Source organism: Pristiophorus japonicus, chromosome 3, assembly GCF_044704955.1.
Source record: "Pristiophorus japonicus isolate sPriJap1 chromosome 3, sPriJap1.hap1, whole genome shotgun sequence".
Lineage (NCBI taxonomy): Eukaryota > Metazoa > Chordata > Chondrichthyes > Pristiophoridae > Pristiophorus > Pristiophorus japonicus.
The window spans coordinates 107,764,826-107,781,400 of record NC_091979.1 but is presented as its reverse complement, the minus strand read 5'-3'; the positions used below and the strand labels follow the sequence as shown (position 1 = coordinate 107,781,400).

Below are 16,575 nucleotides of genomic sequence, written 5' to 3'. Positions count from 1 at the left end.
CTCCTTCGCCTTCTCTGTTCCAATGGAACAGTATTTCAAGTCTCTGCTCATAGCTGTAGTTTCCCATTCCCAGGTGAATCTACATTGTACTAGGAATTTCTAGAATGAGATGCCCAAAATTGCACACAGTTCTCTATGGCCTAACTGATATTTTGTATAAATTCATCATTACTTTTTTTTTACTGTTGTACTGAATGTTCCTGTTTCTAAAACGTAAAATTTGACACTTTTTTTAAATGGCTTTATCTACTTGCACTCGCACTTTCAGGGAATTATATATTTGAACCCCCAAGTTTCTCTGTTCATCCACACTGTTCAGTGTCTTTCCATTAAGTGTAAACTCCCATTCCTTGGTTTTCTTCCCAATTTATATTGCGCCACACAATCACATTAGATTGCATCTGCCACCTGTCTGCCTATTTTGCTAATCTCTCTGTCTTCTTGAAGTATTTTAAATTCCTCTTCACTGTTTACCAAACCTCCTACTTTTTGTGTTGTCAATAAATTTTGAGATTGTGTTCCCTATACCCAGGTCCAAATCATCAATATATACCAAGAATAAAAGTGGACCCAGAACTAACCCTGAAGTATACCACTTCCAACCTTCTCCAGTCCAAGCAAAATCCATTTACTCTAACTCTTTCTTACTTTGTCGTCTTAGGCAGTCCCTCTAATTGAGGATGACCCGCTTCCACACCAAGAAGGAATGAGTTCACAAGTGTTTCAATGAGAGACCTGATATTCCAGGTCCTGAACTACATATTGAAGGGTGGGAGATGCCTGTGCATGGATTCTTTTAACGTGGGGTGGCCGTTGCACACCAGCCACCACATGGGCTTAACAGAGCTAAGACTTGGTCCAGTGGCAAGGGTTAACCAAGATGACTGGAGACCAAGCTCTGCTGCATGGACCTGGCGTGCACACATACTCCTACTGTCCATAGATTGCAGTGTGGGCTGACCCGTGCTGCCCCTGGGCCCCACACCTCTTCTGGGCTCCGAACTCTCGCCTCTCCTGGGCCCCGATCGCTCCACGCCGCTCCTACTCACCGCTCCTCTGCTGCTTGCCGCCTCTCCTGCTGTACCTGGGTCGCTCTGATGGTCCTGCCCACGCTCCAATAGGCAACCTGGATTCTGGTGACATCAATCCAGTCTCCCTCCTCGAAGCTATTGCACTCCTGGACTAGCTCGCGCTGTTCCCTGCAGGGGCTAGCTCCAGCTCCTTATAGCCCCGAGCTGCAGCAATGGTGTTCCCTCGCAGGTATGGGGCCGTGCTGTTTCCTCGCTCCGCTCCGCTCCAGCTCCTTATAGCCCCGACCTGCGGCGATGGTGTTCCCTCGCAGATCGGGGGGGCCATGCTGTTTACTCTAGCTCTACTTCCTATCTGGCAACCAACTTTCTATCCATGCTACTAAATTTATTCGTATGCCTGAATTTTATTTTAACAAGCCTTTTGTGAAATGCCTTATTGAATGCCTTCTGAACATCCGTATACACTACATCTACTATATTCCCTTTCTCTATCCAATCTGTCATTTTTTTCAAGGTAAGCTACAGGGAATGTCATGTGTTCCACAATTCTTAGTGTGGAAAAACCCACAGATTGTCAAACTTTCAAATTCTATGGAATAAAATTCTGGAAAAATTATAATAATTCTTTATCAAATTGTAAGATTCTATATACAACTTGGCGGTGACAAAAGCTTTGCCTTTGATTAAAAGGAAGTATCCAATAATGTTACTTTAATTATTTTGATTCTATCAATTAAATTGAGACAGTTACTCTTGCACCTCATCTGCCTTCTCCAAATGTGGCTGAGGTCTACATACTGGGATTTCAGGAGAATAAATGATAATTATACTCTGTTCCCTTCACCTAATTATACTGCTAACTTTTGGAGGTGGTAACATACTATGCCTGTGTGCCTGCTGGTTCAGTGCTGCTTGCATTTCAGCAATAATGTGAACGGGGAACTAGAGTTGTACAGACCATCTACATTGCTGTTAGGTTTTTCCTTAAACCTATTTGTAATCTGCGAAACAATGCAATAAGAAAACTGCAGTCAAAAATGCTTAACTTTTTATCACAATGATTGCAGTAATACTAATTACAATGCCATAATTTTTCTTGGTATTCTGACTGGCTCTACATTGCTATAAACTGTCAAATGCACTTTTCTTCAATTAGGCAGAGAATGGAATTCAAGAGATGCAATGTTGTTCATTGGAAAATGATTGGATATATTTCCATCCAGATGATTCAGGAAGGATCATACATGTCGGACCGACACAAATTAAGTAAGTTTGTATAATTACATTCATCCTTCATCAGCAAGTGGACTGATGATTAATTTTAAGAGAGGAGGTCCTGGATTTTCCTCACAAATACCACCTGTTTTCAAGCAAAAGGGGGTGGATAATGGGACAGGGAGACCTCCTACTGAATAATGAGGAATATCTGAATAATCCGCCTCCCAGAGGAAATGGAGAAGGAAAATCCAATACTAGTATTAAATAATAGCTTACCTAAGTTGCTCCAATTCTCCATAGGCCAGGAGATTGAAAATGTACATTGCTCAGAAAATCCAAAGCCAAACTCAACTACCAATCCTAGAATAACACAGATGTGAGACTGAATGTCATTAGACAAGCGAGATATCCAAAGATGAAAAATCTAAAAAAAATTGAAACCAAACTATAAGCAAGCCTATGCACTATTCTACCCAGCCACAGTCAAAATTAACTCGGAATAAGAGCCACATTTTTTGGCTCTAATTTCACCAGAGGAAAATAATAGGAAAAGGTACCACAAGCAGCAGGAACAAAAAGCTAGAGCTATAAAATTCAAAGCCCAATCTGAAGAAAAAGTAAAAGAGGATGTTATACGTTATCAATTTTTGTTTTAGGTACTTCACCCTAATCCACAATCAAAATGATTGCCAGTGTGTTAATATTGGTAACTTGGCAGGAGTTTTTAAATGTTTTTCTTCATTTTACTCAAATGAAATTAAAGAATTAAAAATATCAATTGTTAGTTGGTGTATCCCTCTTATTGTGCAAAATATTTCCGGTATAATTTATAACGTTGATGGACATACATTATCAATTGTGCTAACGTTGTGCTTGTCAGTTTGTTGCAGCTGACTGAAAAATCTGAAGATATACAGAGATGGCAGGTTTTACGAGCATTTACTATTTTTTCTGAGAAAGAAAGAAAGGTAAGTAGAACAGACACGGTAACTTTTTAATATTTTTTTCCACCATTAATCACATTGGTCCATTTCAAGATTGGGAAGGCCTGATGGATGCCGATCGATGTTCATAAAGATGCAGACCTCCTTCCAGCTAGCTCATGCCACCATTATCATCAGGTGTTCTGGGTCTCTGTTTATCTATTCTTGGAGACTACGTAGGGGATTTGCTGGGATTCCTTGGACTCCATTCCCAACCAAGGGACAGGCATTGAGGAAATATTTTCATTTTTATTGTGCTTGCCTTTGCTAGGAGTAATACGGGCAGGCTGTTGCATCATTTTGCCTATTGGCTAGAGTGGGAGAAGTTTATTTTTGTACAGGCTTGTGAGTTTGTGCATTACTATTACCCCCAGATATTTGAAACCAGATGCTCTTGTCTGGTCCTTTGGAAAATAAATGCTGGGGAGCTTAGGCTTTTGCACACCTATTTAGGAATGTTCTGGGCAAGCAATATTTCCTCTGTTTTGGGGAAGTTAAGCTTTTATTCCGAGACTCTGGCAAACTCCTTAATCTTTTGGAAGATGTAGGGAGTGAAGGAGTGAGGTTAGCTACATACACTAGGACATCTTCAGTGATACTTTGTGTTCAGTTCCTTTAGCGGCTACCCCATGGATGACTAAGATCTATCTGACAGTTGCAGCCAAGGGTTTAACAGCCAAATCAAAGAGGGGGGGATGGGGGAGCCCCTATCTGGTTATCCTTTGCAATGAGAATGCTTGGGAGTTGACAGTCTCAAAATCGGATATCAGGGCATTCTGCTAGCTCATATTAATCCTTGGTTGAGTAATGAAATATATGAAAGTTGTTCACTGAACATAATTGTATTTAAATCCTGTCCTGTTAAGCAATCAAGATATCCAGTTGAGAGCCATTCATGATTGATGTGGCTACACGTTAAGTTTCAGCATTGTTGTATTTTATTCTGTAAAGCTAAATAAATTTCATGCAATTCATCTTATTTAAATGTATATACTATTATATTATTCACACTATTCTTAGTAGTGTGTTGTGACTTTTAAATTCCCAAAGATTCTGCCTGTTTTAACGAACACTCAAATGTAATCAGCCCTGTTAACTGTCCAAACATCTACTGCCAGTTAAATTTTAGCATATGTCAGACTCATTGAATGAAGGCTTGGCTGTTTCACCAGGTATAATCTACTCTCCCAAGTTCTATAATACCCATTTTTAAACTCCAGCGCCATTAATTTCCACAGGGGCTCTCCCAATTGTCTGCCATAATTTTGGCGGGGGAATCCATGGAAACCTGGATAAACAGTGTAAACATCAATTACGATGTTTCCCCAGAGTTTCCATGAATCTTCCACTGAATGTATGAAAGAAGAGAGAATCACATTTATAATTCATTTTTCATAAACTCCGAACGTCCCAAAGCGCTTTATAGCCAACAAAATACTTTTGAGGCATAATTACTATTGTAATGTAGGGTAACACAGCACCCAATTTGCACACAGCACAAACAGCATTGTGATAATGTTCCGATGATCTGTTTTTGTTGGTGTTGGTTGAGGGATAAATATTCCCAGGACTCCCCTGTTCTTCTTCGGACAGTGCCATGGGATCTTATACATGCACCTGAGAGGGCAGATAGGGCCCTGATTTAATGGTCTGGAATTTGCAGTCAGCAGCAAAGCAATGGCAATCACATTATTAATTTGATATTAATTTGATTGTAGTGCTGCCTATAGGGGAATCTCTCGCATCCAGCAACAGTGATGTCATCAAGCTGGCTAAGTAGCTAGTCACATTGAAGAATTCTCATAGGCAGCAAACCAGGAAATAAAAAGCAGCTTTTATGATTCAATTTTAAAAAAATTTACAGAGAGCGAAATAAAGATTGGGACATACAAAGAATCTGAAATATCATAAGCAAACTTTTAAAAAATTATTTTAAAAATCTAGTAAATTTGATCATAATGGAGAAATTTGACATTCCACAAATATAAAATTAGTTTTTCAGGGCAAGAATGATTGTTCGGCAATAGTTATTACTTAAGCGCCATTAAAACTCCAGTTACACCTAATAGAACAAGGCTTAACATTTTATGTTTTTTCTTTAACAGCGATAGAGTGGAAAATTGGACAGTTTTGTCAGTTCAAGTAATTTCAGTGATTGCTGGCTATGAGGAGTTCCACAGCGCAACCTGTGATGGACCAGGGAATGACTGACCTCAACTTCAGGATTGCTGCGTTTATCTGCGCTAAGTCTTGAAGTTACGGTCAGTTTCAGAGAGGTAATGACGGCAATCACTGACAGTTTCGGCATCATTTACACTGCAAAATCCGGGCCATTTTTCTCAGCACTTCCAACAATGCAGCACTTACTTCATTGCCGTGCAGACCTTGATTATGGGCTAAAATCTATGGAGTGCTATCCAGTGACTCCTGATGGAAAGAGCATAATGTGTGCATGTTGGAATTGTTCTCAACTTTGATACCCTCCATGATAAAATACTTATACACAAATGACAGCCCATTGTGGGAGATACTGAAGGACAGCCAGCACCCCATATGCCAACATGAGTCAGTGCTATCAGGAGAAGAAAATTGCCACCAAAAAAAGTTCAGTACCAGCGAAGACTGAAGTGGTTCTCTACCCCCACACCCACACTGTACCCATCCTAGCTAAGGTGAGGGAAATTGACCTGCTTCTACAGTTCTGCCGACACTGCTCCTGGACCAGGTCCAAGGTTTTTGGACTTACTCATAGAGAATAAGGGCCCCCTGCAACACACAAGCTAGCATAATTAACTGTATGAATTTGTATTCCCTCCCATTGTGGGGAGCACAGCCCTCCCCACAACAAACATACACCTATATATGGGGCATATCCCAAGCAGAATAATTCAGCATTCGCCTGGAAGTGGTGAAATACGTGGAGGCTGAATTAGCACAATTTTGTACCCACTATTTGGCACAGACACGATGGGCCGAATTGCCGCCTCCTGTGCCATAAATTTGTATGATCAAGAAAACTGACCAGGAAGGGAATAAAGATGAATATAAAAGGAGAATAAGCCAACACCAACCCACTTCAAAACAGACAAGGATAGCAATCCGAACCACTACCTAATGGAAACAGGATCCCTTTCCACAGTCAAACCCCAGGGAACAAATTGCTCCAATTGCTAAACACATGCTGCCGCTGGTACTTACACAGCCATGACAGTAAACCTCATGTACCATTGTACTCTCCCGCAAGCACCATGCAATCAAAATACATTGATTCCAGGTAAATATTTCTATATGCATATATAAATATTTGTATCTATGCTCATAAAACATACAGAGTAAAGAAAGCAAGGTACTCTAATATGGTGCATTAAGGATGTTCGCTCGTAAAGAGCTTTGAAAGTATTAAGAACCAAATGAATAATTAGCAAAAAGGGTACTGATTCATAGCTCTAATTTTTTCCCCCCATTCAAGGTGGAAAGCTCAGTAACAGTGACAGCCTATGGTCGAGTTGTGAAAAGACGATTTTCTCGATTAGATGATGACCAATATGAGGTAATTATAGATTTAGAATAAATTAATACATTGGATTTATTTTCTCTTTATTAGATCTCTTAATTTCCAATGAAATACTAACTCCGATTGTAGTTTTAATGTAACTTTATTCTGGCAGCAGCAACAAGCTCTTGGCTTTAAGCCAGGCCTTTGTCCTTCTGAGACCACATGGCCAAAATGGCTGTTTATATACCTGATCAGTTTACAGAAAAGAACTTGCCGCCTTTGACCTTATTGGCTCAATTGATAGTCTTTTAACCTTTAATTGGTTCACTACCCAAGATCCTAAAATGTCAAGTTGATTGATGACTTAATGCAATGTGGTCTGTGTTTTTTCAAAACTGCAGCCAGGCTGCAGAGCTTGAATTCTCTATCACTCTTTTTAACAGGAAAGTCTTGAAGCTACTCGTTAATTGTGGAGAGGAATTTAGTTTTTTGAGACTGACTATCTGGCTCAGTAACTCGAAAGTTAGTTTCAGTTGAATAATCCGACTCTTCCTTTCCTCGTGTTCTCTGCCTCCATTTCTGGGGATAGACTATTGACCAATATCCACTATAAGCCCACTGACTCCCATAGCTATCTTGACTACATTTCCTCCCACCCTGCATCCTGTAAGGATTCTATTCCAATCTCCCAGTTTCTCCATCTCCATTGCATCTGTTCTGACAATGCCACCTTCCATACCAGTGCTTCCGATAGGTATTCCTTTTTCCTTAACCAGGGACTCCTCACCACCGTGGTGCACAGGGCCCTCGTCCATTCCATTTCCCGCACTTCTGTTCTTATCCCTTCCCCTCTCTCCCAGAACCACAATAGGGTTTCCCTTGACCTCACCTTCCACCTCACCAGCTTCCATATTCAATTAATCATTTCCGCCATCTCCAGCGTGATCCCATCACCAAACATATCGTCCCTTCCCCTCCCCTTTCAACATTCCAAAGGGATCACTCCCTACGTAACACCGTGGTCTACTCCTCAATCACCCCCAACACCCACAATGCTTCCCACGGCACCTTCCCATGCAAGCGCAGGAGGTGCAACACCTGCCCTTTTACCACTTCCATTCCTGCCATCCAGGGCCCCAAACACTCCTTCCAGGTGAAACAACGATTTACTTGTACTTCTTTCAATTTAGTATACTGTATTCGCTGCTCAAAATGCGGTTTCCTCTATATTGGGGAGACCAACCGAAAATTGGGTGATTGCTTTGTGGAATACCTCCGTTCAGTCTGCAAGTGTGACCCTGAGCTACCGGTTGCCTGTCATTTTAATTCTCTGTCCCACTCCCACTCTGACCTCTGTCCTCGGCCTCCTAAACTATTCCAAAGAAGCTCGACGCAAGTTTGAGCAACGGCACCTAATTTTTTGATTAGGCACTTTACAGCCTTCCGGACTCCACATTGAGTCCAACAATTTCATTTATCCTCTGCCCCCATTTTTTCAGACGACAGCTGTTGGTGATTCTGATATTCCCATTTACACCTGTAGACCCATCTTTTGTTTCTTTACTTGTCCCATTACATAGAAACATAGAAACATAGAAAATAGGTGCAGGAGCAGGCCATTCAGCCCTTCTAGCCTGCACCGCCATTCAATGAGTTCATGGCTGAACATGAAACTTCAGTACCCCCTTCCTGCTTTCTCGCCATAACCCTTGATCCCCCGAGTAGTAAGGACTTCATCTAACTCCCTTTTGAATATATTTAGTGAATTGGCCTCAACTACTTTCTGTGGTAGAGAATTCCACAGGTTCACCACTCTCTGGGTGAAGAAGTTTCTCCTCATCTCGGTCCTAAATGGCTTACCCCTTATCCTCAGACTGTGACCCCTGGTTCTGGACTTCCCCAACATTGGGAACATTCTTCCTGCATCTAACCTGTCTAAACCCGTCAGAATTTTAAACGTTTCTATGAGGTCCCCTCTCATTCTTCTGAACTCCAGTGAATACAAGCCCAGTTGATCCAGTCTTTCTTGATAGGTCAGTCCCGCCATCCCGGGAATCAGTCTGGTGAATCTTCGCTGCACTCCCTCAATAGCAAGAATGTCCTTCCTCAAGTTAGGAGACCAAAACTGTACACAGTACTCCAGGTGTGGCCTCACCAAGGCCCTGTACAACTGTAGCAACACCTCCCTGCCCCTGTATTCAAATCCCCTCGCTATGAAGGCCAACATGCCATTTGCTTTCTTAACCGCCTGCTGTACCTGCATGCTAACCTTCAATGACTGATGTACCATGACACCCAGGTCTCGTTGCACCTTCCCTTTTCCTAATCTGTCACCATTCAGATAATAGTCTGTCTCTCTGTTTTTACCACCAAAGTGGATAACCTCACATTTATCCACATTATACTTCATCTGCCATGCATTTGCCCACTCACCTAACCTATCCAAGTCACTCTGCAGCCTCATAGCATCCTCCTCGCAGCTCACACTGCCACCCAACTTAGTGTCATCCGCAAATTTGGAGATACTGCATTTAATCCCCTCGTCTAAATCATTAACGTACAATGTAAACAGCTGGGGCCCCAGCACAGAACCTTGCGGCACCCCACTAGTCACTGCCTGCCATTCTGAAAAGTACCCGTTTACTCCTACTCTTTGCTTCCTGTCTGACAACCAGTTCTCAATCCACGTCAGCACACTACCCCCAATCCCATGTGCTTTAACTTTGCACATTAATCTCTTGTGTGGGACCTTGTCGAAAGCCTTCTGAAAGTCCAAATATACCACATCAACTGGTTCTCCTTTGTCCACTTTACTGGAAACATCCTCAAAAAATTCCAGAAATTTGTCAAGCATGATTTCCCTTTCACAAATCCATGCTGACTTGGACCTATCATGTCACCTTTTTCCAGATGCACTGCTATGACATCCTTAATAATTGATTCCATCATTTTACCCACTACTGAGGTCAGACTGACCGGTCTATAATTCCCTGTTTTCTCTCTCCCTCCTTTTTTAAAAAGTGGGGTTACATTGGCTACCCTCCACTCCATAGGAACTGATCCAGAGTCAATGGAATGTTGGAAAATGACTGTCAATGAATCCGCTATTTCCAAGGCCACCTCCTTAAGTACTCTGGGATGCAGTCCATCAGGCCCTGGGGATTTAGCGGCCTTCAATCCCATCAATTTCCCCAACACAATTTCCCGACTAATAAAGATTTCCCTCCGTTCCCCCTCCTTACTAGACCCTCTGACCCCTTTTATATCTCCTTTTGGCTTTGCACCATCATCCCTTTTGTCATTTAATCTCTCCTGCCTTCCACCCCATCACAGACCTTCCCTTTTGTTCTTTCCTTCCTTCCCCCTTTCCCTTCCTCTCTCCTTGCTCAAAATCTGTTACATCTCCAACTTTTTTCAGTTCTGACGAAAGGTCATCGACCTGAAACGTTAACTCTCTTTCTCTCTCCATACTTGCTGCCTGACCTGCTGAGTATTTCCAGCATTTTCTGTTTATATTTCAGATTTCCAGCATCCGCAGTATTTTACTTTTTGAAAAGTCTTAACACCTTTTTAAGAAGTCAACTCAAAGGCCAACCCATTTATACAGTTACTTAGGCGTTTTATCTGGGTGAGCAGCACTATGGGAGAGGAGGCCTTTCCAAATCACAAATTCATCATCATAGGCAGTCCCTCGCAGTCGAGGATGACTTGCTTCCACACTAAAAATGAGTTCTCGGGTGACTGATGAGTCCCGATGCGGGACCTACAGTCTCGATCACAGGTGGGGCAGACGGTGGTTGAAGGCGCTTGGCTTAAACTTGCTCTCGGCGCAGAGAGACTCCGCCTTCCCGGATGCTTTTCCTGCACTTTGGGCGGTCTTGGACCAGGGATTCCCAGGTGTTAGTGGGGATGTTACATTTTTTCAAGGAGGCTTTGAGGGTATCCTTGAAGCATTTCCTCTGCCCACCTGGGGCTCGCTTGCCGTGTCGGAGCTCGGAGTAGAGTGCTTGTTTTGGGAGTTTCGTGTCAGGCATGCGGACGATGTGGCCTATGCAGCGGAGTTGATCGAGGGTGGTTAGTGCTTCAATGCTGGGGATGTTGGCCTGAGCGAGGACACTGACAGTGGTGTGCCTATCCTGCCAATGGATTTGCAGAATCCTGCAGAGACAGAGTTGGTACTTCTCCAATGTTTTGAGGTGCCTGCTGTACATAGTCCATGTCTCTGAGCCATGTAGGAAGGCGGGTATGACCACTGCTCTGTAGACCATGAGCTTGGTGCTGGACTTGAGGTCCTGGTCTTCAAACACACTCTTCCTCAAGTGACTGAAGGCTGCACTGGCACACTGAAGGTGGTGTTGGACCTCGTCGTGAATTTTGATAACCGGGCGGCAGTGCTGTGTGGCAGGGGCAGGTTGATAGAGGACCTTTGTCTTACGGATGTTTAATGTAAGGCCCATACTCTCGTACGCCTCGGTGAAGGTATTGACGATGGCTTGGAGCTCGGCCTCCAAGTGTGCGCAGAAACAAGCGTCATCTGCATACTGTAATTCGATGACTGAGGATGGGACAACCTTGGATCTGCCTGGAGGCGGCAGAGGTTGAACAGATTCCCGTTTGTCCTGTAATTTAGCTCCACTCGAGCGGGGAGGGTGAGATGGAGCTTTGCAGTAAGGAAGATCGAGAAGAGCATTGGTGTGATGACACAGCCTTGCTTGACCCCGGTCCGAACATGGAATGGGTCTGTGGTGGATCCGTTGGTCAGGATCCACCACAGGCGGAGGATGGTGACAAACCTTTGAGAGCAGCCGAATCTGAGGAGGGCGTTCCGTAATCCCTCATGATTGACGGTGTCGAAGGCTTTTGTGAGGTCAAAGAAGGCCATGTACAAGGGTTGGTGCTATTCCCTCATTTCTCTTGTATCTGCCGCGCGGTGAAGGTCATGTCCATTGTGCCCGTTAGTAAGCGGAATCCTCATTGCGACTCTGGGAGGAGCTCTTCAGCCACAGGGAGAAGGTGGTTGAGGAGGATTCTTGAGATGACTTTCCCAGTGGTCGACAGCAGGGAGATTCCTCTGTAGTTACCGCAGTCGGACTGGTCACCTTTCTTGAAGGCGTCTCTGAAATCTCATGTCATGATCTCCTCCTTCCAGATAAGAGAGATGAGGTCATGAATCCGCGCCAGTCATGGCAGAGAAGCACGTTTTAGTGCTTCTGCGGGGATTCCATCTGCTCTTGACTTGTTGTTCTTCAGTTGTCAGATGGCCTTTTCAACCTCGTGCCGGGCTAGGGCTGTGCTGAGATGATGGCGGGTGGCATGCTGTGGGATGGAATCGAGGACACTCACATCGAAGACAGAGTCTCGGTTGAGGAGATCCTCTTAAATGCTCCTTCCAGCGGGCACTGATTGCCTCTCTGTGTCCTTGATTAGCACTCTCCATTCTTGGCCAGTAGTGGGGTAGGGCCTTGGTTGCTTGGGCCGTTGGACATTTTGACTGCGCTGAAGAATCCTCGCACGTCGTGGTTGTCAGCTATTGAGGGAGTGCAGCGAAGATTCACCAGACTGATTCCCGGGATGACGGGACTGACCTATCAAGAAAGACTGGATCAACTGGGCTTGTATTCACGGGAGTTCAGAAGAATGAGAGGGGACCTCATGGAAACGTTTAAAATTCTGACGGGTTTAGACAGGTTAGATGCAGGAAGAATGTTCCCAATGTTGGGGAAGTCCAGAACCAGGGGTCACAGTCTGAGGATAAGGGGTAAGCCATTTAGGACCGAGATGAGGAGAAACTTCTTCACCCAGAGAGTGGTGAACCTGTGGAATTCTCTACCACAGAAAGTAGTTGAGGCCAATTCACTAAATATATTCAAAAGGGAGTTAGATGAAGTCCTTACTACTCGGGGGATCAAGGGTTATGGCGAGAAAGCAGGAAGGGGGTACTGAAGTTTCATGTTCAGCCATGAACTCATTGAATGGCGGTGCAGGCTAGAAGGGCTGAATGGCCTGCTCCTGCACCTATTTTCTATGTTTCTATGTTTCTATCTATCTGAAGGTATCATGAGGCTCATGGTGGATGACAATGTGGTCAGAGAAAACCATTTTTAATTTATCTTCTAAAATCAAAAGTGCAGCGAACTGGACAGACAGACTCGGCAAGCAATTAATAAACTTGACTACACTAAGTATACAATTTAACTTGTATTTAATTGTTTCTAATTTTCATCTTCATTTTCATTCTTTACCTAACATTAAATGTGTGACATAAGTGAATTCTGAAGAGCCATGGATGGACATTTTATATACCCATTAATAATGCTGATTCTAAATTAATGATTTTGGCACAGATGAGTTATCTGTTGAGTATACATAAATCCTATACCACGGTTCCTCGTGTTATGTCCTTCAGTGTATTTGATTTTAAAACTCAATTGATGTTATTGATCAGATGGAGAAATGTTAAATGTATACCTGTACTTGTAACATTGATTTTGTGGAAGTAAGTGATACTAGAGCAGAATTATGAAATATGCAAACATGTGCAAGTTTACCTGACTAGTAGACATTATAAGATTATAAGGCACTGCAGTATTTACTACCGTATATACACAGCAATCTAAATCTGTGCAGAACAATGGTGAGTAAGAACCCTCTGTATATGGATCATTAAAGTTATCAGTGAATTGTAATTATGAATGAAGAATTCTTATCCTTTTTTATTTTATCTTCACTTTTTAAGACCTTTAAAATGGTAGACTACGAGGATGAGCTAGAACTGTTGACTGTTTTGGCAGTAGCTCCAGCAGACACTGAAGGAAACACTCATCTAGATTTTTATGACAACCAATCTGGCATCTTAATTAAGAGTGTTCCAATAAAGGAACGATGGGACATTGTAAGTATGACCAATAACTTGTCATTTGGTTTAATGTATTGTTTGCTTGGTTGCCTTGTTGAAGTACCATAGAACTTTTGAGATATGTGTTCATACCTGTGATTCTCCGTACATTGAGCTACCAATCTCAGCCATGTCGCCATGGGATGGAGACCAAACACTTCCTCATGGAAGCAGGAGAAAGGAGATAATAGCTGATAAGGAGCTACTTTCACATGCCTCCTAGTAACTGATCAAGGTATCACTCATCATCATCTGCAATCCCTCGAAATCGAGGAAGACTTGTTTTTACTCTAAAAGTGAGTTCTCAGGTGACTGTACAGTCCAATACGGGAATTACAGTCTCTGTCACAGGTGGGACAGACAGTCGTTGAAGGAAAGGGTGGGTAGGACTAGTTTTCCGCAAGCTCCTTCCGCTGCCTGCGCTTGTTTTCTGCATGCTCTCAGCAACGAGACTCTAGGTGCTCAATGCCCTCCGATGCTCTTCCTCCATTTAGGGCGGTCTTTGGCCAAGGATTCCCAGGTGTCGGTGGGGATGTTGCACTTTATCAAGTTTATTATTTAGTGAGAGCATCATGAATGGAGGCCGGGAAACAGCTTTGCTAGCTCGTCCTCTTAACTGGGAATAGTGGATGGTATGGGGAAAGAGAGGAAGAAACCATTATGTATGCTCACTTTGAAATTGTGTGCCAAAGCTGTAATAAATATTCACTCCACAGTAAAATAAAAAAGGGACAATGAAACCATATTTTTAATTTATTGTTGCTCACTAGACAAATAAAAGCCACTCGGGCCTTCAGTTTAGTGTATAGGTATGGTATTGCAGAAATTAAGAGAGTAGATAAGATTTACAGAAGTAATGAGGTGATGCACTTAGTTATCTCATCAAAATATCGAAACCTTAGGCATTTAACGGGTTAATACCTTGCAGTTTTTATAAACTATTAGTCTGTTAAACAAAAAGACATAGCGCAGACTTTGGTAGGACCAACATAATGAACTAGTCTTTCTACAAAATACTACACATTGTAATTTCCAGTCATACAGCACAGAAATAGATCATTCGGCATATCACATTCTCTACATCAGTTTAATCCTACCCACTCTTGTATCCCCCTTGCTCTTTGATTCTCTTTTTCAAGCAACTAGCCAATTCCTTTTTTTAAATGATGGACTGTGCTTCACTGATAGTTTGTGTCAAAAACTCCACGTTCTAACCACCCTCTAAAGAAATATTTTCTAATCTCCCCATTAATTTTTGTAATTATTTTAAATTTGCAACCCCTTGCTACCATCTTGCTGACAATGAAAACAAGTTTTACCTTGTAATAACCGTTCATACTATCTTGATGACTTCTATCAGGTCTCCTTTTAACCTTATAAACTAAAAGCAAAATACCGTAGATACTGAAAACAAAAGCAGAAAAACCTGGAAATGCCCAGCAGGTCAGGCAGCATCTGAGGAGATACAGACGACCGAGTGAACGAAACATTATCCAGAGATGCTGCCTGACCTGAGTATTTATAGCTTGTTCTGGGTTTTGTTGTTTTCCTCTTGTAACCTTCTCCGTTCTTGTGTCAAAAGCCTTAACTTCAAGTCTTTCTTCATAACTGTTAAGCTGCATCCCTAGTAACATCTCTAGTGAATCTATTCTGTACCTTTTCCATTGCTTTTAGATCTTTTCTATGCACTTTGTATAATATAGTTCCTCACTGACCTGCTAATGTGCCACAGATTGTTTATGACTTCCTCACTAAGAATATAAAATATTGCAGTACGAATATAAAATAGAACATTTTTCAACACCAGCCTGAATATACAAGTCTTTTACTTTAAAGTTCTCCCCTCCCTTACTCATCTGAAGAACCTGACTTCTTGTTGAAGTATGGTTCCATAGGATCATGTGGCCATCTGGTACCTCATCCTTGTGGCCATTATTCCTGTTTAAGTGTTGACAATCTATTCAACTGCAGAGGCTACCATAGCTGAGCTCAATCCTGTTCACCTGATAAACACACACATACCTTTGGATAGTAATCAGTTATAGAATTCCTGAGTAAAATTCTCATTCCAGGCCTAAAGATGGTGAGGCCAGTTGTAGATCTGCTGTCTTTGCCCCACCTGATACAAATGCAGCTAGCCCAGCACAGTCTGGGAATCAAATCAGAGACTTTTCCAATTTATGTGGCTTAGCTGCTCATTAGATTAACTCAGATGTGGGAACTAAGCATGGAAAAACGTATGTGATTCCCAAATACCATGCTTTACAGGTTTTACAAGAATGTTTTTTTTAAATTTGCAGACCTACAGTCATCAACTGTTCTTTGACAGAGATACAATTATACATATAGAACAACTAGCAAACCGAACATTTTGCTGTCATGTTTACAAAATGGTTCAACATATGGCTGAAAGTGAAGACTGAAATAAAGATTGATGTATCTGAGTTTGCTAATCTGTTACTTACAATGAATGACATTTTATCTGGCTTTTTATTTTTCTATTTGTTTCATTTACTGCCACTGCTCAACTTTAATTGGAAGTTTTAAGCTGATATTAGGAGGCACTATAAGTCAACATATCAATTGGCTGACAAGTAACTTCAGATGTTTGATTTTTTTTTTGTTTAAAAAAGCACTTTGTATGGACATATTTTGTGCTCACAGGGCTGTATAACCTAGAACTGTGAGGTACTAATTACTTGGAGAATAACAGATGGCTGGAAATGTGTCACATGGCTGTAACACTTGCAACATTTGGATGACAATCTAAACCAGAATAGCAAAGCTTGAATGGCTTATACAGACATCTGAACTTTAAAAACGTGCCACAGCATTGCAATGTATGAATAGTTTAACCAGGGGAGATTGCACCTTCTATTATCATTGGTAAGCTGTATGGCCACATGACTTTATATCATATAATGGAGAATTTATGATGGATCCTAGAGCAGG

At 42.2% G+C, this 16,575-nt stretch overlaps 1 protein-coding gene across 1 annotated transcript in view; it reads left to right on the top strand.

The window, feature by feature from the left end:
• The window catches only part of dcaf17 (ddb1 and cul4 associated factor 17), a 63,619-nt gene extending 47,525 nt beyond the window's left edge, over positions 1-16,094 (top strand). Inside the window, 5 exon segments of the mRNA XM_070875650.1 lie at positions 2,188-2,297; positions 3,130-3,217; positions 6,702-6,782; positions 13,465-13,620; positions 15,924-16,094. Of these exon segments, the coding sequence (XP_070731751.1) occupies positions 2,188-2,297; positions 3,130-3,217; positions 6,702-6,782; positions 13,465-13,620; positions 15,924-16,046 (558 nt within the window). The 3' untranslated portion in view covers positions 16,047-16,094.
• Positions 16,095-16,575: the final 481 nt, after the last annotated feature.